Source organism: Scyliorhinus canicula, chromosome 12 (genome assembly GCF_902713615.1).
Source record: "Scyliorhinus canicula chromosome 12, sScyCan1.1, whole genome shotgun sequence".
Lineage (NCBI taxonomy): Eukaryota > Metazoa > Chordata > Chondrichthyes > Carcharhiniformes > Scyliorhinidae > Scyliorhinus > Scyliorhinus canicula.
In genome coordinates, this window is record NC_052157.1 from 70,596,604 (window position 1) to 70,621,475 (window position 24,872).

The following is a 24,872-nucleotide window of genomic DNA, read 5'->3' on the forward strand; positions in this document are numbered from 1 at the left end:
AACCGTCGAGCAAGTACCGCTGGGAGGGCCCTTAAAAGAGCCCAAAAGTCCGTTCCTGGCGGGAGCTGCCGAACGTGTGGCTTAGCTCCGCATAGCCGCAACCGGAAGTCCATGTTCTATGTTCTATGTAAGATTTCTTACTGTTACCACCCAGTCCAACACCTGCATCACCACATCATGGATTCCAAAGCTGTTCAAATAGCGCCTGTACATTGTACATAGTCACTGAGACATTTTTGATTTTCACTGCTGCATAGATAAGCTACAAATTGAGTTTGCCAGTGGAACTAACACTGCTGTTGGAAATAACGGAAACCATTGCGAAACTCCTGACATGAAGATTGGTCATCGGACTGGAAGGGTTTCTTTGAAAAGCATTCTGAACCCCAGGCATTGGAATATCTCGATTGACTCCCCAAATGCCCAGTTCCCATTCTCGGCCTCAGTTTATTGCTCCATTTAAAAAAAATAGTTTCCCCTCCGGTCACTTGTTTCTAATCGATTTCTCTCAGGTTGGGAAAACCCTGAGGATCAATGGAGGTAACATCATCGCATCAAAGAAATAAAGGAGTCAAAATTGACACGACATTTTACTTCCCAAATGATAGTAATACCCTTTACATCTTAATCCAATTGTCTGCTAATCCCTTGTCTTCCTCCTCTAATGAAAAAATAGCAGTGATCCTCATCATCAAAATAAACAACAGTTACCGTAGTTACAGCAGTCTCACCATCCTGAGGAAACCCCACTCTCTGTCCCACTCTCTGTTACACTCGGTGACTGATCCACTCTTCCTGGTGCACAGAGCAGATCAGTCCAACCCTTCACTCAGCGGCAATGCTGATTTGACCGACTGCTGTTCACGCAACATTGTCCTTTCTGTGATGGTTGTTTTGAAATTTTTATAATGTGCTTTCAAATATTTAAGGAATAATAACTGGGAAGGCATCAATCTAAATACCAGGACCCAGGACAGAAGATTGGTCTTTGTAAGGTGGGGGGGGGGGGGGGGGGGGGGGGGGGGGTGAGACACCATATCGCTAAATAAACTGCAGAGTTGGACAAGAGAATCCATGATAAGATTGAACTAATAGTAAGGGCATACACTTGTGTAAAGTATGGTGTGTGGTAGTCACCACTGTTCTATTGTATATACTGCATACGAGGGTATTACGGTAATGCCCCTGTAGTACAGATACGGGGGTAGATCCCTGCCTGCTGGCCCCGCCCAGTAGGTGGAGTATAAATGTGTGGGCTCTCCGAGCTGCAGCCATTTCGACAGCAGCTGCGGGAGGCTACACATCTCTGCGTAATAAAGCCTTGATTACTCTCCACTATCGTCTCATCGTAATTGTTAGCGTATCAATTTATTACGCAGAGGTTTTACAACGCTGGATCTCCGCATCAAGCCTGATCGCCTGCAGCTGCATCCTCAAGCAGACAACGCCAAAAAGGCCTTCGCACATTGGCTAGCTTGCTCTGAAGCATACATCGGATCTGTAACAGACCCAATCCCAGAGGCACAGGTGCTCCAGATTCTGTACACGCAGCTGAGTTCCGATGTCTTTCCCCTCATCCAGGACGCCCCTACCTACGCAGAGGCCATGGCACTACTGAAGGAGAACTAATCCAGGGAATTATAGACCTGTGAGCTTGACGTCAGTGGTAGGCAAACTGTTGGAGAAGATACTGAGGGATAGGATCTATTCACATCTGGAAGAAAATAGACTTATCAGTGATAGGCAGCATGGTTTTGTGCAGGGAAGGTCATGTCTTACAAACCTAATAGAATTCTTTGAGGAAGTGACAAAGTTAATTGATGAGGGAAGGGCTATAGATGTCGTATACATGGACTTTAGTAAGGTGTTTGATAAGGTTTCCCATGGCAGGTTGATGGAAAAAGTGAAGTCGTATGGGGTTCAGGGTCTACTCGCTAGATGGATAAAGAACTGGCTGGGCAACAGGAGACAGAGTGTAGTGGTGGAAGGGAGTGTATCAAAATGGAGAAGGGTGACTAGTGGTGTTCCACAGGGATCTGTGCACGGACCACTGTTGTTTGTGATCTACATAAATGACCTGGAGGAAGGTATAGGTGATCTGATTACCAAGTTTGCAGATGAGACTAAGATTGGTGGAGTTGCAGATAGCGAGGAGGACTGTCAGAGAATAGAACAAAATATAGATAGATTGGAGAGTTGGGCAGAGAAAAAGCAGATGGAGTTCAATCCAGGCAAATGCGAGGTGATGCATTTTGGAAGATCAAATTCAAGAGCGGACTATATGGTCAATGGAAGGGTCTTGGGAAAAATTGATGTGCAGAGATCTGGGAGTTCAGGTCCATTGTACCCTGAAGGTGGCAACGCAGGTTGATAGAGTGGTCAAGAAGGCATACAGCATGCTTGCCTTCATCGGACGGGGTATTGAGTACAAGAGTTGGCAGGTCATGTTACAGTTGTATAGGACTTTGGTTCGGACACATTTGGAATACTGCGTGCAGTTCTGATCGCCACATTACCAGAAGGATGTGGATGCCTTGGAGAGGGTGCAGAGGAGGTTCACCAGGATGTTGCCTGGTATGGAAGGTGCTAGCTATGAAGAAAGGTTGAGTAGATTAAGATTGTTTTCGTTGGAAATTCGGAGGTTGAGGGGGGACCTGATTGAGGTCTACAAAATTATGAGAGGTATGGACAGGGTGGATAGCAACAAGCTTTTCCCAAGAGTGGGGGTGTCAGTTACAAGGGGTCACAATTTCAAAGTGAGAGGGGGAAAGTTTAAGGGAGATGTGCGTGGAAAGTTTTTTACGCAGAGGGTGGTGGGTGCCTGGAATGCTTTACCAGCGGAGGTGGTAGAGGCGGGCACGATAGCATCATTTAAGAGGCATCTGGACAGGTATATGAATGGGCAGGAACAGAGGGAAGTAGACCTTGGAAAATAGGAGACAGGTTTAGATAAAGGATCTGGATCGGCGCAGGCTGGGAGGGCCGAAGGGCCTGTTCCTGTGCTGTAATTTTCTTTGTTCTTTGTTCTTTGTACACTCAGCAGACCAACAAAATCTATGCCAGGCACCTCCTGTCCATGCGGCACCAACATCCGGTGAATCTGTGGAAGATTTCTGGCGTGCCCTGCTCGCCATTGTGAGAGGCTGCGATTGCCAGGCCGTTTCGGCCGCTGAACATCCTGACCTGCTAATGGGAGACTCGTTCGTTACGGGCATAGGGTCGACCTACATCCACCAGCGCCTCTCAGAAAGGGCTACCCTTGACCTTGCGGCAACAAAGAAACTAGCGCTCTCGTTCACAGTCGCCTCACGCAACATACAGGCGAATGCCCCTGACCGCACAGCCCAGCCCTCCTGGGCATTGTGGACCCCGCCAGCGACCACCCCATCATGAACCCCGTCAGCGACCGCCCACAGCCAACCCCAGGCCTGCGCCGCGCGGCAGCCAACCAACCCCGGAGGACCCAAGTGCTACTTCTGCGTTCAGACAAAACACCGCGGCAGCGCTGCCTGGCGCGGAGCGCGCTCTGCAAGGCCTGCGGGAAGAAAGGACATTTCGCTGCTGTGTGCCAGGCCCGTTCAGTCACCGCTATTGTCCCTGCACCCCCCCACGTCTGGCCCGTGGGTGCTACCATCTTGCTCCCCTCACAACACGTGCGGCCCATGGGCGCCGCCATCTTGCTCGGCATCTTGCTCGCCGTCTTGCTCATCTTGCCTGTCTCAGGACATGTACGGCCCGTGGGCGCTGCGATCTTCCCTTCCTCAGGACCCCTGCCCGTAGTGCACCTCATCGGGCTGCTCATTGCCTGCAACCGCCACCAACCAGCTGTGTCTCGCCTCCATCACGATCGATAGTCCCAACTGCACAACCCCGCAACCGCGTCGACAACAGGCACAACGGGCACAAGATATCCTGCCTTCTGGACTCCGGGAGCACTGACAGCTTCATCCTCCCCGATAAGGTAAGGCACTGCTCCCTCACAGTGCACCCCATTAACCAGAGAATCTGCCTGGCCTCCGGATCCCACTCCGTGGCGATCCGGGGGTACTGCATCGCCACTCTCACCATCCAGGGCGTAGAGTTCAGCGGCTTCCGGCTCTACATCCTCCCCAACCTCTGCGCTGCCTTGCTACTCAGCCTGGACTTCCAGTGCAACCTCCAGAGCCTACCCCTGAAATTTGGCGGGCCCCTACATTCCCTTACTGTTTGCGGTCTCACAACCCTTCAGGTCAACCCGCCTTCTCTGTTTGCAAACCTCACCCCGGATTGCAAACCCGTCGCTACCAGGAGGAGACAGTACAGTGCCCAGGAAAGGACCTTCATCAGGTCTGAGGTCCAGCGGCTGCTGCGGGAAGATATTATCGAGGCCAGCAACAGCCCAAGTGGAAGTGGTGAAAATAGGGGCGACTACAGTCAGACCATCAATCGGTACACGCAGCTCGACGCGTACCCCTTCCCACGCATATCTGATATGGTCAATCAGATTGCACAGTACCGGGTCTTCTCGACAATCGACCTGAAATCTGCCTACCACCAGCTCCCCATTCGCAAGGCGGACCGCCCGTACACCGCGTTTGAAGCGGACGGCCGCCTTTACCATTTCCTTAGGGTTCCCTTTGGCGTCACTAACGGGGTCTCAGTCTTCCAACGGGAGATGGGACCAAATAGTTGACCGGTACGGACTGTGGGCCACTTTCCCGGAACTGGATAACGTCACCGTCTGCGACCATGACCAGCAGGATCACAACGCTAACCTTTCCAAATTCCTCCACACCGCCAAACTCCCCAACCTAACCTACAACAAGGAGAAGTGTGTGTTCAGCACGAACCGATTAGCCATCCTCGGCTCTGTGGTTCAGAATGGAGTTCTCGGGCCCGACCCTGACCGCATGCACTCCCTCATGGAACTCCTTCTTCCCCACTGCCCCAAGGCCCTCAAACGATGCCTGAGGTTCTTCTTGTACTATGCCCAGTGGGTCCCTAACTACGCGGACAAGGCCCGCCCACTCATCCACTCCACCGTTTTACCACTGATGGCCGAGGCTCACCAGGCCTCCTACCGTACCAAGGCCAACATCGCCAAGGCCGCAATGCATGCGGTCGACGAGACGCTCCCCTTCCAAGTCGCGAGCGATGCATCAGACGTCGCTCTGTCCGCCACCCTCAACCAGGCAGGCAGGCCCATGGCATTCTTTTCCCGGACCCTCCATGCCCCCGAAATTCGGCACTCCTCCATAGAAAAGGAGGCCCACGCTATTGTTGAAGCTGTGCGGCACTGGAGGCATTACCTGGCCGGCAGGAGATTCACTGTCCTCACTGACCAACAGTTGGTTGCCTTCATGTTTAAAACACAGCGGGGTAAGGTCAAAAATGATAAGATCTTGAGGTGGAGGATGGAGCTTTCCACCTACAATTACGAGATTTTGTATCGCCCCGGTAAGCTCAATGAGCCCCTTGATGCCCTATCCTAAGGTACATGTACCAGCGCACAAGTGGACCGACTCCGGACCCTGCACAACGATCTCTGCCCCCCAGGAGTCACCCGCTTTTATCACTTCATAAAGGCCCGCAACCTGCCCTACTCCATCGAGGAAGTCAGGGCGATCACCAGAGACTGCCAGGTCTGCACAGAGTGTAAACCGCACTTCTACCGGCCAGACCGAGTGCGCCTGGTGAAGGCCTCCCGCCCCTTTGAATGCCTTATTGTGGACTTCAAAGGGCCCCTGCCCTCCACCGACCGCAACACGTATTTTCTTAATGTGGTCGACGAATATTCCCGATTCCCCTTCCCTGACCCATGCCCCGATATGAAGGCTGCCACTGTCATCAAAGCCCTCAACACCATCTTCGCTCTGTTCGGTTTCCCCGCCTATGTCCACAGCGACCTGGGATCCTAATTCATGAGCGATGAGCTGCGCCAGTACCTGCTCAACAGGGGCATTGCCTCAAGCAGGATGACCAGCTACAACACCCGGGGAAACGGGCAGGTGGAGCGGGAGAATGGTTCTGGAAGGCCATCCAGCCGGCCCTACGGTCCAAAATTCTCTCGGCCTCCCGCTGACAGGCGGTCCTCCCCGACGCCCTTCACTCCATTCGGTCACTCCTGTGCACTGCAACTAACTCCCCATGAACGTCTCTTTGCCTTCCCCAGGAAGTCCACCTCCGGGGTTTCGCTCCCAACGTGGCTGGCATCTCCAGGACCTGTTCTCCTCCGCAAGCATGTGCGGCTCCACAAGGTGGGCCCGTTGGCTGAGAGGGTACAGCAACTCCTCGCAAACTCGCAGTATGCCTACGTAGCATACCCCGACGGCCGCCAAGACACAGTCTCCCTCAGAGACCTGCTGCCAGCTGGGTCCCCCTGCCCCAGCGCCACCTTCCCTCCCCACAACGCACCCCACCACAGCCCCCACTCCACGACAATCCGTCCTCCCCTTGGTCCCACCCGGGGATGAAGAGGAGGTCGACACGCTCCCAGAGTCACCGACGACCGAGCCGACGTCTGAATCGCCACCAGCACTGCGGCGCTCTCAATAATGGATCAAGGCATCCGATTGTCTAAATTTGTAACCTTCTCTAAAATTTTAAACAACCTGTATGTAAATAGTTTTCCACCAGCCCCGCTGGACTCATTTCTCACAGGGGTGAATGTGGTTGTCACCACTGCTGTATTGTGTATACTGCATACGAGGGTATTACGGTAAGGCCCCTGTAGTACAGGTACGGGGGTAGATCCCTGCCTGCTGGCTCCGCCCAGTAGGCGGAGTATAAATGTGTGGGCTCTCCGAGCTTCAGCCATTTCGGGAACAGCAGCTGCTGGAAGCTACACTTCTCTGCGTAATAAAGCCTCGATTACTCTCTACTCTCGTCTCGTCGTAATTGATAGTGCATCAGCGTGTAGAGCCAGGGTTATGTTTCCCAACACCTCATCCCCTACCCACTCACCCCCACCCCGCCATGGGGAAGGTGTCCCTGGCTTTCTTTCAGAAGAGTTTCTCACTATTCCCACTCCCAAAAACAAAACAAATGGCCATAAGAAGCATGCGCGCTCTGCGCATGCGGTCTCGCTCATAGACATCATTACGCTGTGTGGCGTCATCGCTCATTGGCAGGGTCAGAGATTCACAGGACAGAAGAGGCCCTTCGGCCCATCGACAAAGACCTGTCACTTACCCAGGACATGCAGAGTAAGGGTTGCTTGTGTTTCACTGCCGACATCTGGAGTCATTTTAACAGTGTAATCTCCACTGTCCGAAATTCTCACTGACTTCAGCAGGAGTGATCCGTTCGGCAGGAATAACTCAGTCCGTTCTCTGTAATCATAATTGAGAGAAAATGCTGCTCCGGCCCACTGGGCAATAACTGTGTTCCTGAATTCCCAGCTCCCATTCTTCACCGTAACTGATGGCATCACAGTGAAAACTGCGTTTCCTCCTTCAGTTACATTAATCCGACTGTTTTCTGTCAGGATGGTAAAATCCTGGGGCTCTGCAGGGGAAAGAAAATCACATTGAGAGAAACGCTCACACTCAACACAACAGAGACTTTTCTAAAGTGACAATAACAACATCCCCTGATTCACTGTGACAGTCTCTTACTGTCTAGTTTCTCCAATCACTAAAAGAAATGAGATGAGGTGAATGTAAATTGTCCTTCTGTTCTGTTAAGTGGCACTTTGTTATTTGAAGTATGATTGGAAAATCACATCGGGCAGAAATTCTTCCTCAGCTGGGAGCACAAATTGGGTGCAATCATATTGGCCGCTCATTATCGCCCAGGCGAATATTCAATTCCTTGACGCAGTATGTGGGACAGGGCGCAGAACAGGGGACAGATGTCGACCAAGCAGGCCAGCAGCACGGTTCGATTCCCGTACCAGCCTCCCCGGCCAGGTGCCGGAATGTGGCGACTAGGGGCTTTTCACAGTAACTTCATTGAAGCCTACTCGTGACAATAAGCGATTTTCATTTCATGTGAAATTCCAGTCAGACAAAAACTCTTGGCTCCACAACTAAACACTAAACGCCTGACAATTACGTCGAATCAGAGCCATTTAGGGTGTTCAATGCCAATGAAAATATATCACAGTTCCCCCCTTATTAACAACAATCTCAACACCCCATAACAAACAAGTTACCTGCGCGCCCCCCACTGCGCTGTGAGCTAGCCTGCCCAGCTAGCCAGGTAGCCCCGCCCATGGCACAAAGCATTCCACCCCCCACTGATCTCCCACCGCCACCCCCCCACCCCCTGCTCGAACATACATATGCAAATTACAATCCTCAACAAACCCAAAGAAGAAAATTCCAACCACCCACCCCCAATTAGAACAAAGTTAACCCAAACGCTGAGCCACGACCCAAAACTTGGTACAAAACCAATACATACAAAACCTAAAAAAAAAAGAAATTTTATTAAGGCATTTATAATTTTAGAACAATAAACGGTACAAATACAAATATAAATATATTGCAAAAAACATCTCTCCATCACTCACTAATCCTGCCTACCCTAAACACGAAGTAGCCTAACTCCCCCCTACCCCCTCCCCCTTTATTGCCTCTGCTGACAGTTTACTTTTCCCCAAAGAAGTTGATAAATGGCTGCAACCTCCTCCGGACGAACCCTAAGGTTGACCCTCTCAGGGCGAACTTAATTTTCTCAAGTCTGAGAAACCCAGCCATGTCGCTAACCCAAAACTCTTATTTCAGGGGCTTCGAGTCCCTCCACGCTAACAATATCTGTCTCCGGGCTACCAAGGAGACAAATGCCAAAATGTCAGCCTCTCTCACCCCTGGATCTTCCGCTGTTGGTGTGTGACTCTGCTCAAAGCATCCGCCCACAGACCCGCCTCTACCTCCCCCACCCCCAGCTCATCTTCCCATTTACCCTTCAGCTCATCTATCTGGGTTTCCTCCTAATCCATAAGGTATCGATATCCGAAACCTTCCCCTCCCCCACCCCCGTTCTAGAAACTACCCTAGCCTGTATCCCCTGTTGCAGTAGGAGCGGAAAGGTTGAAACCTGCTTTCGCACAAAATCCTTTATCTGTAGATATCGAAACCCATTCCCTCCCGGCAGTTCAAACTTCTCCTCCAAATCTTCTAAACAGGGAAAGCTCCCATCAATAAATAGGTTCCCCAGTCGATCAATCCCTGCTCTCTGCCATCTCCGAAACTCTCCATCCAGTCTCCCCAAACATACCGGTGATTATCACAAATTGGAGTCCACACTGAAGCTCTCTCCACTGCCATGCGATTCCTCCACTGCCCCCAGACTCTCAGGGCTGCCATTACCACCGGGCTTGTGGAGCACCGGGACGGCGAGAACGGCAGAGGAGCCGTTACCAATGCCCCAAACCTGTGCCCTCAGACAATGCTGCCTCAACTCACTTCCACGCTCCCCCCCCCCCCCCCACCCCCCCCAACACCCACTTCCTGATCATGGCTATATTTGCTGCGCAGTAGTAGTTACTAAAGATCGGCAGTGCCAGCCCACCTACCCCTCAACTGGGCTCCAGCAGCACTTTCTTTATTCACGGGGATTTGCCCACCCACAGAAAACCAGAGATCGACCTATTCACACGTTTAAAAAAGGCCTTTGGTATAAAAATAGGGAGGCACTGGAAAACAAACAAAATCTCGGGAGGGCCATCATTTTCACGGTCTGTACCCTCCCCGCCAGTGATAACGGGAGTATGTCCCACCTCTGGAAGTCCTCCTTCATTTGTTCAACTAGCCGCGTCAAATTTAACTTATGTGGCTGCTCCCACCCCCGTGCCACCTGAATTCCCAAATAACGGGAACGCCCTCCCACCACTCTGAATGGCAGCTCCCCCAGTCTCCTATCCTGTCCCCTCGTCTGGATCGCAAACATTTCACTTTTACCCAGATTCAATTTGTACCCCGAAAACCCGCCAAATTCCGCGAAGATTCGCATAATCTCCCCCATCTGCCCTAACGGGTTGGAAATATATAGGAGCAGGTCGTCTGCGTATAGCGAGACCCTGTGTTCCACACACCTCCCTCCCAACTCAGACTATCCCCTTCCAGTCCTTTTATGGTCTTAGCACCATTGCCAGTGGCTCTATGGCCAAAGCAAACAACTGTGGGACAGAGGACATGCTTGCCTTGTCCCCCGGTGCACTTTAAAGTAGAGCGACATCAGCCGATTCATCAGTACACTTGCCATCAGTGCCTTGTACAGCAACCGAACCAGCCCCGCCCAAACCCGAACCGTACCAACACCTCCCACAAATAATTCTACTCCACCCGGTTTAAGGCCTTTTCCCTGTCCATCGTGACCACTACCTCCATCTCCCTCCCCTCGGAGGGCACCTTGATCACATTTGAGAGCCTTCTAACATTGGCCGTTAGCTGCCTGCCTTTAACAAACCCTGTCTGGTCTTCCCTATCACCTCCGGGACACAATCTTCTACCCTTGAGGCTAGGATTTTAGCCGGCAGTTGGCATCAACATTCAGTAGGGAAATTGGTCTGTATTATCCACATTGCTCTGGTTCTTTCTCCCGCTTCAGGATCAATGAAGCCTGCGACATTGTTGGATGAAGGACATCCCGTTCCTTAGCTTTGTTAAATGCCCTCACCAACAGCAGGCCCAGCATCCCAGAAAACTTCTTCTAAAATTCCAAAGGATATCCATCCGGGCCCAAGGCCTTGCCCAACTGCATGGCCTCCAATCCTCTACTACTTCTGCAATCCCGATGGGGGCTCCCAACCCCTCCACCAACCCTTCCTCCACCTTCAGAAACTCCAAACCCTCCAAGAATGGCCTCATCCCCTCCACCCCAGCTGGGGGTGCTGACTCATACAGCCAACTATAAAACTCCGTTCACCACTGCTGGGTCCAAGACTGTATTCCCTCCTCCGTCCTTCACTTTTCCTATCTCCCTGGCCGCCTCCTTTTTCCTTAGCTGATATGCACGCATCCTGCTGGCCTTCTCCCCATACACATATATCGCTCTCCTCTCCTTCCTCAGCTGCTCCATCGCCTTCCCTGTAGATAACAGACCAAACTCCATCTGTAACTTCTGTTGCTCCTTCAATAACCTTGCCTCCAGAGCCTCCGAATATCTCCTGTCCACCTGGAGTATTTCCCTAACCAGCCTATCTATCGAGTCATCAGCTCCTCCGTTGACCACTGGGCCGCCAATCCCAGCTCCTGTACGTCCGCCACGTTGTCCTGTTCTGCAGGTTCCACACCCTTCTTTTTTGCCCGGCAATTTCATCTTTTCAGACCACTTCTGATTCACGATGCCATAAACTGGTGGGGGATTTCTCCACTCTGATTCACCCGCCTCCAATTTTACCGATCAAATCCCACAAACGTAGGGAGAAAAGGTCCCAAAAGTCCACCGCGAGGGGGAGATACCAAATAAGTGACCTCCTACTCCATGGCCGCCACCAGAAGTCCACAAGTACAGAGTTGCCCGTCCCCAAATTCAATATCCTCCATCACCTGCCAGTCTCCTGTCTTTCAAAGTTCATTGCCTCCTCCGACGATGCGAAATAGACTTCTTGACCTTCATAGGTGTCCCACAAATGAGCTGGGTACAGCATGCCGAACTTCACCCCCTTCCTAAAGAGGGCCAATTTGACTTTGTTGAAGCTCGCCCTTCTCTTAGCCATTTCCGCACCCAAGTCCTGGTAAATGTGCAACTCGTTTCTTTCCCATTTGCAGCTCCTCGTCTGCCTGGCCCACCTCAAGATCTGTCCTTGTCCAGGAACCAGGGCAATCGCACCATCATCGCCCTCGGTGGCTCATTCATCCGTGGATTCCTCACAAGCGCTCTGTATGCCCTGTCCACCTCCAGGGGCCGAGTAAATTCACCTTCTCCCATCAGCCTCTCGAGCATATGCGCCACGTATGCCCCTGCATCCCTCAATACCCTCTGGGAGACCAATGATCCTCAGGTTCTGCCTGCACAACCTGTTCTCAAAATCCTCCACCTTCACTTGCAGCCTTTTCTGGTGGTCACTCAACAGCCCCATCTCCGCCTCCATCGCGGTTAGCTGGTCCTCGTGCTCAGCCATCGCCTCTTCCAGCTTCTTGATCGCCTGTCCCTCGGCTTCCAATCTTTGCTCCACCCGGTCAATGCCCCGTCTTAATCTGGTCCAGATACTCTTGCCTTTGCTTGGCATAGCTCTCCTGGAGGAAGTTCACCAGCTGATACATTGACCACTGGGCCAGGAATCCCAGTCCCTGAGCCTCTGCCATGCTTTCCTGTGCCGCTGACTCCCTTCTTTGTCGAACAATCTCTTCTTTGCAGACCACTTCTGATCCACAACTCCATAAACTGGTATGAATTCCTCTTCTCTTCTTCACCAGCCTCCAATTTTACCACCCAGATCCCCCATACATTGGGGGAAAAGGTCCCAAAAGTCCACCATGAACGGGAGCTACCAAATCAGTGACCTCTCACTCCATGGCTGCCACCAGAAGTCCTTTCCAGCATTTTCTTTTAGGGAACTAATATGACTATTGGAAATGAATGTGAAACCCTCGATGTGAAGATCGGTCATTGGAATGGAAGGAGTATCTCTGAGAAACATCCTGAAACCTAGGCCTGTTCCTCACACTCCAATCGCGCATTATGCTCCCGATCTCACTCCGACCGGCTGTCCCTCCCTCATTTCAATTATCCAACCTTCCTGTAAGCAGCAGGCTAATGGGAAACAGCTATCCACAGGGAAGAAACTGGATACAGGGCAAAGACTCCACCTACGCTCAAAGTGTGACAGCAACATTGGGATCTCAGCGCTTGATGATCAGCCCGGTGTTTATGTCCATTCCCTGGATTTAATTGTCGTTGGAATAAGCATATTGACCCACTGACCGACACTTTCTCCCCAAATGCCCAGTTCCCATTCTCCATCTCAGTTTATGGCTTAAGTTTCGCTAAAAGAAATGCTTTCTCCCCGACTGTTGTGTGTATCTGACCTATTTTATCAGAATCGAGAAACTCTCAGAATTAGTTGACGAAAGCTAATGATGTCAAAGAAATAAGTGAGACAGTCAAACTCGACATGACATTATATTTTCTCAACTGATAGTAATACACTTTATACATTAATCTACATGTCTGTCAATCGCTTGTCTTCCTCCTCTAATCATTTAAATAAATGATACTGATCCTGATCTTCAATTATTAATAAGCAAACAGCTCCCACAGTTAACAGCAGTCTCACCATTCTGATAAAATCTCTCTCTGCAACTTTCTCTGTTACACTCGGTTACTGATCCACTCTTCCTGGTACACGGAGCAGATCCGTCCAACCCATTCCTCAAGCGGCAATGCTGATCGGACCGACTGCTGTTCACTGAACATTACACTTTCTGTGTTAACCGTTTTGAAATGTTAATAATATTCTTTCAAATATATTACGAATAAAGTATATTTTTGCAAAATAAAATTCGGAAGGTATTAATCTAAATACTGGGACAACAGATTCTGGTGGAAACAAACACCACTAAGAAAATTCCAATGCTCGACAATAAAATATGTGACAAAATGAAATTAATGGACAGTGGAGCAACAGCTAACTAATGTTAACAGCAAGAACATAAAACATTTATTCAACATAAAAGTTAGATTATTTTACAATACTTTTTTTACCACCCTTAGCTTAACAAATACATACGGATTTTCAGGTTAACATTAATTATAAAAGACATCTGAAATTACCATCATCTCAATACAAGATGACTGGTCAACTACACACTCCGCTCTGAACACAGGTTAGTGGATGGGATTTTCCATTGGCCGACGCTGAAATCAGGAAATGCGATGGGGCGGATAAACGCGTCTGATGCTAAAAATACGACGGGTGGACACCAAATTGCAATTTTCCATCTCCTCAACTGCGGCGTCAATGCGTTCCAGGACACACGTACAGTAAACACTATTTGCATGTCATTAGCCTGCCCGACCGGGTATTCTCCGGGGCCTCGCGATTTTCTGCCCCTGATGGGCCGGGTTCCCGATGGTGCGGTTGACTTGTGCTTTTAAACATCATGAAACCAGCATCGTGGCTGATGAGGGAGTGAGAGGAGGTAGGACCCGGAGAGAAGCAACTGCGGTTTGCTGGCTGGTTTGGTCATGCTGGCTGGGGTGGGGGGTGCCTGCCAGCACCGAGGTAGGGTGAGACAGGGCGAACAGGCTGAGTGGCCAGGGTGAACTCCCCCCCACATAGGACTGGGGCGGAGTCCAGGAATGGACCACCATTATGGTGGTCACCTTGCTGCGCACCCACTGACCAGCCACCTTGGCCACTGATTCTGCAGAGTGGCACCGGACATATGGGTGGTCCAACCCCTGCCCAACCAAGCACACCACTTCCCTGCCAGAACCCTCCACACCCTGCCACCACCCACTGGTGGTCCACCCTGGGCAACAAACACAGTATTGCCTGGTGAGGGCAGGGCCAGCCAATGGTATCCCTGGCAGCATGGTGCCAGGCACCATGGGTGCAGGGAATGGGCAGAACCTGCAGTGCCAAACGGGGCTACCATGTAGTCCATTGGACCTGGTTGAGCACAGGGGTACGCACCATGATAACATGCAGACCTTTCACCCCCTGAAGACAATGGATATTGGAATACAACTAGCGATGGTGGCCTTCAACCTAGTCACTGCAGCCCTGAGGGATGCCCTGTGGTAGTTTGAGTGGGGGCTGCTCGAGGAGAAGGGGAATGCTGCAGCAGTGGAGTGCCCAGCAACGGAGCGTGCAGCAGCAGGACTGGTGGCAGCCGCCCAAGTTAGAGAGCCAGCTGCCAACATGCCAAGGAGGGGGAGTTGCCAAGGAGGCGCCGCATGAAGCCTCATGTGTACCAGCACCGCCTGTCATTCACGGATTCGCCGGACAGGGCATGCAGTCGAAGACTTCGATTGAGCAGAGACAGTGCAACAAATCTGCTAGATGATGGCACACCTGGCACTGTTGGGGTATTTGGGAGGACAACGCCTCCTAGTGGCTGTCAACGTGACGGTCACCCTGAAGCTTTACACAATGGTGTCCTTCCAGTCGCCGAGTGGGGACCTGTCCGAGATCTCACAGACCTCGATGGACAGATGCATCCGTGACTTCATGGAGGCCTCATATGCCCAGGCGGATCAATACGTCGACTTTAATGTGGATCACGCCCACCAGGATGCTTGGCCAGGGGGCCTCCTGAAGATGCGGTTCAGGTACCTGGACCGCTCTGGAAGGGCCATCCAATATGATGCTGAGAGGGTCGCCTGCTGCATCCTGCACAACAACCCGCAGCAGAGGGGCAAGGTGCTGAGGAGGAAGATGAAGGCCAGGTCTCATCTGATGAGGAGGATGTAGAGCAGGACGAGGGTGGGCAGAACATGGAGTCCAGGCAGGCATGGGAGATCGCACAATGCGTGTGCCAGGGCCAACGCAGAAGGGATACTGTGATCACCTCCAGGTTCAACACATAGGATGTTGGGGAGAGGAGGGGTGACTGGCCAGGGCACGGACACTGCATCCCAACCCCACAACTCCTCACTTCCTACCGCCCACCAGTCACCCCCCCCCCCCCCCCCCCCCCCCCGCCTGCATTCCCCTCCATGATATATACCTGCCACACTATTGGATGGGGGCCCTGGGTTGGCAGTAACACTGGGTCTGGTCCATGGGATGGAGGATGATGACAACCCGCTCTGCGATGAGCTCTGATGCTCTGCATCATTTGGCAACGTTTGACCCCTGCCACGGTCACATTTTAAATCAACCACCTGGGTGATCCCTGCATGAGATCTGGCCATCCCATCACATGGTCCCATCGGATCTGTGGTCTGGCGGGAGGGGGGACAGTCGGGAGTGGGGGTGGAGGAGGTGGGAGCACGAGCCACCAGTAGGGTATGCCAATTTCCCACCCCCAACGTTCACCAATTCCTCCCCCCCCCCCCATGGCCAGCCCAGACCAGCCCACCCCTCACACCCATCAGACAGAGCATCGAGGCAGGTAGTAACAGTGGTAACATGTGTTTATTTTGAACAAATATATTCAGGTTTGTGCTCTCACCCCTAAAATAAAACTGTGCCCTGCAACTGTGCCAAATTAACTAGTGTATGCTTTTCATGCCCTCGTGCTACATCTAGGTGGATTCCCAGAAGGTGCAGCAGGAGTGGAAACGGCCTGCTGTGATTCCTGCCCTGCGACATTGGTCCCCATTGCGGACATCTTCTGGGGTGACCCGGCCTGGATGAGTCCGGCTGCTGCTCAGGAGTCCCAGGTGGTATGGTGTGGCACTGTTCTGCCCATTGCCTACCAGATGCCCCAGAGACAGGAGGGGGGCAGGGGGAGTCCGAGATGCTGCGCTGTTTGGGCATCTCCCCTGCGGGAGTCACCAGCTTGCATCTCATCAGCTCCTCCTCCCTTGGGGTGCCCGATGGCCCCCATGCTGCTCCTTGTGATGGGAGTGTGAGCGTTACTCTCCCCTGAGGCTTCCTTGCAATCTGGCTTTGCCAGTCCTGGAGGCCCACTCTGAACATGAAGGGTCTGCACACTCGTGGCCATGGAGCAGCGGGAGTGGACCATCGCCATCTGGCATTGTGCCACATCATGCTGTGACTCTGCCACCACCTTCTGGGTTTGTGTCACATCAGCCAGTGACTGGGCCATCTCCCTCTGGGACTGGGCCACCTTCCTCTGTGTCTGCGCCACGTTGACCAGCACCTGGGCAATAACGCTGATGTTCCCAGCCATTGCTCGCAGTGACTGGGCCACTCTCAGGAGCACCGCTGTAATTTCCAGGTGGTTCTGGGACATGGTTGCCTGTGAGGTGGCAACCCTGTCGTGGGCCTCAGCCACTGCCTGCACAGAGTGCCTCAGGACTTGGACATGCTGATCCATAGCCAAAATCATCCTTATCAATGCCTCCACCGCAGACCCTACCTCTGCACTGTTGGCCTGGATGGCACGCGTTGTCACTACCCCCTCCTTCTGCTGCACGGGGTTGGACTCCTCCAACTGCACCTTCAGGTACTGGATGCTTGCCAACAACCCCTCATGTAGCCCCTGACTCTGCACTGCATCTCCACAATCGATGGGACTGTCTCTTCCAGACTCCCGAGACCTGCCTGGACGGCAGCTAGTTCCTGGGGTTGGCTCACCCTCCGACCTCCCACCCCTTCGGGTGCTCCTACCTCCGCTGCTGTATTGGAGAAGCTGTGTGGTGTGCACCACAGAGTGTCCCAGAAGCCTCTTCACTGAAGTGCTCAACGAAGGTGAGTATCTCTGGGACACACTGGAGGGTGTTGGAGTCAACTAGAGTCACAGAGGTTTACTGCATGAAAACAGGCCCTTTGGCCCAAATTGTCCACGCTTCCCAGTTTTACCACTAGGCTAGTCACAATTGCCCACATTTGGCCCATATCCCTCTGTACCCTATATCCAGAAAATTGTTCCCTCCACGACTACTACAGTACAAAAGTAAGCTTGCAGGGAACATAAAGTCTGACACTAAGTGTTTCTATAGATATGTGAAGAGAAAGAGATTGATAAAGACAAATGTAAGCTTCCTGCAGACAGAAACAGGGGAATGCATAATAAAGGACAAAGAAATGGCTGAGCAATTGAATACATACTTTGGTTCTGTATTCACAAATGACACAAATCAGATCCCAAAAATGTTGGGGAATGAAAGGATTAGTGAGAGGGAAGAACTGAGGGAGATCAATATTAGTAGAGAAATGGTGCTGGGAAAATTGATGGGATTGAACGCGGATAAATTCACAGCACCTGATAATCTGCATCCCAGTGTGCTTCAGTAGGTGGCTCTGGAAATAGTGGATGCATTGGTGATCATCTTGCGGGATACTAAAGACTCTCGAACAGTAGATTGGAGGGTAGCTAATGTCACCGTTCCATACGTTCACCACCTTCTGTGTGAAAACATTGCCCCTCTGAACTATTTTGTATCTCTCTCCTCTTGCCTTAAATCTATGCCCTCTAGTTTTAGACTCCCCTTCCTTTGGGAAAACATGTTGACTATCTAGCTTATCTATGCCCCGCATTATTTTATAGACCTCTATCAGTTCATCACAAGACCTCCTGCGCTCCAGGGAAAAATGTCCCAGTCTATCCAGCTTCTCCTTTTAAATCCTCAGAAATCTTTTCTGCACTCTTTCTAGTTTTATAGGGTGACCAGAGCAGTACACAGTATTCCATGTGACTTGTCCGCTCCTCCTGATGTAGAGATTAGATTAGATTTGATTTATTTATTGTTACATGTACCGAAGTACAGTGAAAAGTATTTTTCTACGGCCAAGGAAAGGTACATACACGGTAGACAAAAAAAAGTAGATAGTTGCAGTGAATGTGAAAAAGTACACAGTACATGGACAACTAGGTAATTAGTTACAGTATGGAACAAAGGGAAAATAACAAAGCATACGACATAAGCAGGAGCAGCATAGAGCACACCAGTTGCACCATTTACTGAAGACACCATGACCGAATGCTCGTCACCTGAGGGAATATTGTGCAATTGGAGTTGTTAGTTACCAATGTGTTGTTTTTTAAAAAAAAGATTGCGGACTCGTTCTTTTCTTTCGTGTTCGATTCTTCCTGTTTTTGGAGCCACAGACTCCTCCCAGATCAAGAACTGATTCCCCTGCATGCTGCTACACTAACACAGTTTTGTGGGAACACTGATCGACTCCAGCAATCACACACTTTTGCAATTGTGGGCATCGCCGCTCTGTAATCTCTGCCACCTCCTTTTTCTAACCTCTGAAGTCACTGCGCTTCCTCATTGCGGGCCTCTGATTTCTCCTGGATTTTAATTACTTCACCATTGGTGATGAAGTTGTTTAGCTGCCTCCATCCTCAGCTATATAAATTTGATGATAAACATTTCCACCTCTCTACATTTCTCTATTCATTACGCCACTTAATACCTTCTACTTTGACCTAGCTTTTCGTCACTTGTCCAAATGTGTCATTTTTTGCCAATTTTTCTTTAGTGACAGGGCTGTGTCACAATGTCTAACATTTTATTGAGTTAGATGGACAATGTAAATGTAGATTGCTGTTGTTGTTCTGTTAAATTGCTCTTTGCAATTGAAAGGATGATTATAAAAACGCTATTGGGTAGAAATCTTTCCTGAGCAGCACAATTATCACCCAGCACAATATTCAATTTCTTGATTACAATAATGTGGAGATCCCAGCGTTGGACTGGGGTCGGCACAGTAAGAAGTCTTACAACACCAGGTTAAAGTCCAACAGGTTTGTTTGGAATCACGAGCTTTTGGAGTGTAGCTCCTTCATCTGGCTTGTTTAAAATAGAACTGAATGTGGGACAGAGCGGAGAACAGGGGGTGGATGTGGAATTAAAGTCCGAGATCCACTGTTGATTCCAAAACTGTTCAAATAACGCCTGTACGTTGTACGGAGTCACTGAGATATTCATGGTGTTCACTGCTACAGAAAACATCCTGTTTTTTGTTAGATTAGCAACAAATTGAGTTTGCCAGTGTAACTAACATGACTGTTGGAAATAACGGAAACCAATTTGCCTTGTTTGGAGGGCATTAGCTATGAGGAGCGGTTGAATCAACTCGGTTTGTTCTCACTGGAACGACGAAGGTTGAGGGGCGACCTGATAAAGGTCTACAAAATTTTGAGGGGCATAGACAGAGTGGATTGTCAGAGGCTTTCCCCCAGGGTAGAGGGGTCAATTACTAGGGGGCACAGGTTTAAGGTGCGAGGGGCAAGGTTTAGAGTAGATGTACAAGGCAAGTTTTTTACACAGAGGATAGTGGGTGCCTGGAACTCGCTGCCGGAGGAGGTGGTGGAAGCAGGGACGATAGTGACATTTAAGGGGCATCTTGATAAATACATGAATAGGATGGGAATAGAGGGAAACTGACCCAGGAAGTGTAGAATATTGTAGTTTAGTCGGGCAGCATGGTCGGCACGGACTTGGAGGGTTCGAAGGGCCTGTTCCTGTGCTGTTCCTTTCTTTATTCTTTGTTCTAACTCCTGACATAACGATTGGTCATCGGAATGGAAGGGGTTTCTTTGAGAAGCATTCTGAACCCCGGGCATCGGAAAGTCTAGATTGACCCACAGACCGACACTTTCTCCCCGATTGCACAGTTCCCATTATCGGTCTCAGGTTACTGCTTCATTAAACAAATGCTTTCCCTCCGGCTGTCATTTGTTTCTGACCGATTTCTCCCAGATTGGGAAAACCCTGAGGATCAGCGGAGGAAACATAATCGCTTTAAAGAAATAAAGGAGTCAAAATCGACACATTTTACTTCCCAAATGATGGTAATACCCTTTACACCTTAATCCCGTTGTCTGCCAATCCCATGTTTTACTCCTCTAATGAAAGAAATAGCAGTGAACCCACCATCAAAATAAACAACAGTTACCGTAATAACAGCAGTCTAACCATCCCGGTGAAATCCCGCTCTGTCCCACTCTCTGTTACACTCGGTGACTGATCCACTCTTCCTGGTGGACGGAGCCGATCAGTCCAACCCTTCACTCAGCGGCAATGCTGATTTGACCGACTGCTGTTGACGCAACATTGTCCTTTCTGTGATGTCCAGTTTGAAATCTTTATAATGTTCTTTCAAATATATTAGGAATAAAGTAGATTGTTACAAAATATAATTCGGAAGATATCGGTCTGAATACCCGGACTGTAGATTGTTCTGGGGCGGGATGTGGAGACACCACATAGCAAATAAACTGCAGAGTTCGACTAGAGAATCCATGCCAAGATTGAACTAACAGAAAAGGCGTACAAATGTGTAAAGTATGGTGTAGATCCAGGGTTTTGGGCTAATTATAAGAACAGTAAATGAAGACAAGAAAAAAATAAGCAGCACTGTAAAAAGAAATAGGGTGAGCTATGATCAACAACACCTCATTCCCCCCTAGCACTGGGGGGGAGGTGCATGCGCTTTTATTTCAGGTGAGTTTCTCAATGTTTCCACTCCTCAAGAACAGAACTCGTGAAAAAGGCCAAGAGAGTTCTGCACATGCGTTCTCGCTCCTGATGACGTCATAACGCAGTGTGCACAGGGCAGGGGCAGAGATTCACAGGACAGAAGCGGCCCTTCGGCCCATCCACAAAGACCTGTCACTTACCCAGGACATGCAGAGTGAGGGTTCCTGATGTATCAGTGCCGCCAGCAGTCGGACTCATGTTAACAGTGTAATTTCCACTGTCCGAAACTCTCACTGACTTCAGCAGGAGTGATCCGTTCGGCAGGAATAACTCAGCCCGTTCTCCGTAATTATTTTTGAAATCAGTTGTTGATCCGATCCACACGACAATATCTATGTTCGTGTTCTTTTTCTTGTAATCCCAGCCCCCAGTCCTCGCCGCAGCTGACGGCTTCACTGAGAGAAACGCGTTTCCTCCTTCGGCCACATTAATCTGTCTGTTTTCTGTCAGGATGGTAAAATCCTGGGGCTGAGCTGAGGAAAGAAAATCACATTGAGAGAAACGCTCACACTCAACACAACAGAGACTTTTCTAAAGTGACAATAACAACATCCCTGATTCACTGTGACAGTCTCTGACTCTCTAGTTTCTCCAATCACTAAAAAAAAATGAGATTAGGCACCACGGTAGCACAAGTGATTACCACTGTTGCTTCACAGCGCCAGGGTCCCAGGTCCGAATCCCTGCTGGGTCATTGTCTGTGAGGGGTTATCGGGTTACAGGGATAGGGTGGATGTGAGGGCTTAAGTGGGTCGGTGCAGACTCGATGGGTCGAATGGCCTCCTTTTGCACTGTATGTTCTATGACCTATGAGGTGAATGTAAATTGTTATTCTGTTCTGTTAAGTGGCACTTTGCTATTTGAATGATGATTGAAAACCACATCTCGATGTACTCCATAAATCTAACTCGGTAGATTCATTATGCACTCCGGTACCATGTTATATTACCTCTGGTAGCACATTATATTACTGAGTTTAAGTAATATATGTCGTTACTAACTGTAGATGATGTTGAAGGACGCTCGAGTCTTCAAAGTAAACTGAAAGAATTTATTAAATAACGATCAACTAATAAATGAGTTTGACACTCCACTGAGCTACAGCAATGAAGTAAGGATAAATAACTGTATCAACTGTATCTAAGCTACACGTGGTGTCTAGGTTGAGATCCTCTCTGCTACACTGCTGTTATCTGGCATCTCCAGCATGGAAAGAGAGCTGAAAGAGAGCTAGAGCTTCTTGGCACTCAGTTACATAGTGGACCTGGTAATGCCCTCTAGTGCTAGTGATACAGCTAGGTGTTGTGATTAATCCTTTTGTTACACTTATGTCCACATATCATTACAGGAGTCATACTCCACACAACAGGGATTTTTCTAAAGTAACAGGAACAATATCCCCTGATTTTCTCTGACTGTCTCTGTTAAATTTCTCCAATCACTAAAAGAAATGAGATGAGATGAATGTAAATTGTTGTTCTTCTGTTCTGTTAAGTGGCACTTTGCTATTTGAAGGATGATTGAAAACCACATCGGGCAGAAATTCTTCCTGAGCTGGGAGCACAAATCGGGTGCGATCATATTGGCCACTCCCTATCGCCCAGGCGAATATTCAATTCCTTTACGGGGGAATGTGGGACAGGGTGCAGGACAGGGGGACAGATGTGAAATTCCAGTCAGACAAATACTCTTAATTCTACCACTAAAGAAGTAACGCCTGTCCATTGCATTGAATCACAGACATTTAGGGTGTTCACTGCCACTGAAAGCATCTCACATTTGAGGTCAGGTGCAACATGAGTTTACCAGAGCAACTAACACGACTATTGGAAATGACGGGAACCATTGTGAAACCCCTGATGTGAAAATCGGTCATCGGAATGGAAGGAGTTTCTCTGAGAAACATCATGAATCCCAGGCCTGTTCCTCACTCTTCGATCACGCATTATGCTCCCCATCTCACCCCGACCGAATGTCCCGTCCCCATCCCAAACATCTGACCTTCCTGTAAGCAGCAAGCTAATGGGAAACAGCTAACTACAGGGAAGAAACTGGATACAGGGCGAAGACTCCATCTACACTCAAAGTGTGACAGCAACATTGGGATCTCAGTGCTTGATGTGCGATGATCAGCCCTGTGTTTATGTCCATTCCCTGTATCTAATCGTCATGGGAATAATCATACTAACCCACTGACCGACACTTTCTCCCCAAGTGCCCAGTTCCCATTCTCCGCCTCAGTTTACGGCTTAAATTTTGCTAAAAGGAAAAAGCTTTCTCCCCGAGTGTCACGTGTATCTGACCTATTTTACCAGGATCGAAACACTCTCAGAATCAGTTGACGAAAGCTGATCATGTCAAAGAAATTAGTAAGGCAGCCAAACTCGACAGGACATTTTATTTTCTCAACTGATAGTAATACACTTCATATATTAAAACATACAGTTCAAAAGAAGACCATTCGGCCCATCGAATCTGCACCGACGCAATTAAACCACTTCGATATTAATCTAATTGTCTGTCAATCCCTTATTGTCTTCCTCCTCTAATCGTTCAAATAAATGATACTGATCCTCACCTTCAATTATTAATAAGCAAACAGCTCCCGCAGTTAACAGCAGTCTCACCATTCTGAGAAAATCTCTCTCTGCAACTTTCTCTGTTACACTCGGTTACTGATCCACTCTTCCTGCTGCACGGAGCAGATCCGACCAACCCATTCCTCAAGCGGCAATGCTGATTGGACCGAGTGCTGTTCACTGAACATTACACTTCCTGTGTTGGCCGTTTTGAAATGTCACCAATGTTGTTTCAAATATTTTACAAATATTTTGCAAAATAAAATTAGGAAGAAAATACCGGGGCTGCAGGTTGCTCTGGGGGAAACAAACAGCGGGAAGGAAATAAACTGCAATGTTCGACAATAAAATAGGTGACAATGTGAAATTAATAGACAGAACAGACAAATGTGCAAAGTGTGATATCGACCCAGGGTTGTGGGCAAGTTGTCAATTGTAGCAAAGGAAGACAAAAACGGCAGTGTTTTAACTGGACGGGAAGATCCAAATGGCTTAAAATATCGTAACTTCTATGTTTTTAAATAAAATGTGGAGGAGCATCGTCACAGAACCGCTAATTAATGTTAACAGCAAGAACATAAAACATTTATTCAACTGTCTGTGCGGTGTCTGCACGTTCTCCCCGTGTGTGCATGGGTTTCCTCCGGGTGCTCCCGTTTCCTCACACAGTCTAAATATCTGCAAGTTAGGTGGATTGGCCATGATAAATTGTTCCTGGTGTCTAAAAAGGTGAGGTGGGGTTACTGGGTATGGGGATAGTATGGAGGCGTGGGCTTAAGTATGGTGCTCTTTCCAAGGGCAGGTGCAGACTCGATAGGCTGAATGGCCTCCTTCTGCACTGTAAATTCTATGATTCTATGATAAATCCATGCTGACTCTGACTGATCCAGCCACTGCTTTCTAAATGTTCTGCTATAAAGCCCTTGATAATGGATTCAAAAATTTCCCCCACTGCCCATGTTTGGCTTACTGGACTACAATTCCCTGTTTCCTCTCTACCTCCCTTTTTGAATATTGGAGTGACATTAGCTACCCTCGAATCTACTGTTCGAGAGTCTTTAGTATCCCGCAAGATTACCACCAATGCATCCACTATTTCCAGAGCCACCTACTGAAGCACTCTGGGATGCAGATTATCAGGTGCTGTGAATTTATCCGCGTTCAATCCCATCAATTTTCCCAGCACCATTTCTCTACTAATATTGATCTCCCTCAGTTCTCCCCTCTCACTAAACCTTTCATTCTCCAACATTTTTGGGATCTGATTTGTGTCATTTGTGAATACAGAACCAAAGT

The 24,872-nt window shown here is 49.4% G+C and overlaps 1 protein-coding gene across 3 annotated transcripts in view; it reads right to left on the minus strand.

Moving 5' to 3' along the window:
* Positions 1–23,836, minus strand: part of LOC119974527 (carcinoembryonic antigen-related cell adhesion molecule 6-like) — a 48,378-nt gene extending 24,542 nt beyond the window's left edge. The window contains exons 1-4 of one of the 3 annotated variants that reach the window (XM_038813481.1): positions 23,625–23,836; positions 21,138–21,470; positions 19,276–19,278; positions 7,171–7,485 (exon numbers count right to left, since the gene is read on the minus strand). In XM_038813481.1, the coding sequence (XP_038669409.1) occupies positions 7,171–7,485; positions 19,276–19,278; positions 21,138–21,195 (376 nt within the window). In that variant the 5' untranslated portion in view covers positions 21,196–21,470; positions 23,625–23,836. Of the gene's footprint in view, positions 1–7,170; positions 7,486–19,275; positions 19,279–21,137; positions 21,471–23,575 lie in introns of all 3 variants that reach the window. The other 2 variants (XM_038813479.1, XM_038813480.1) reach the window with 2 other exon arrangements.
* Between the last annotated feature and the right edge of the window lie 1,036 nt (positions 23,837–24,872).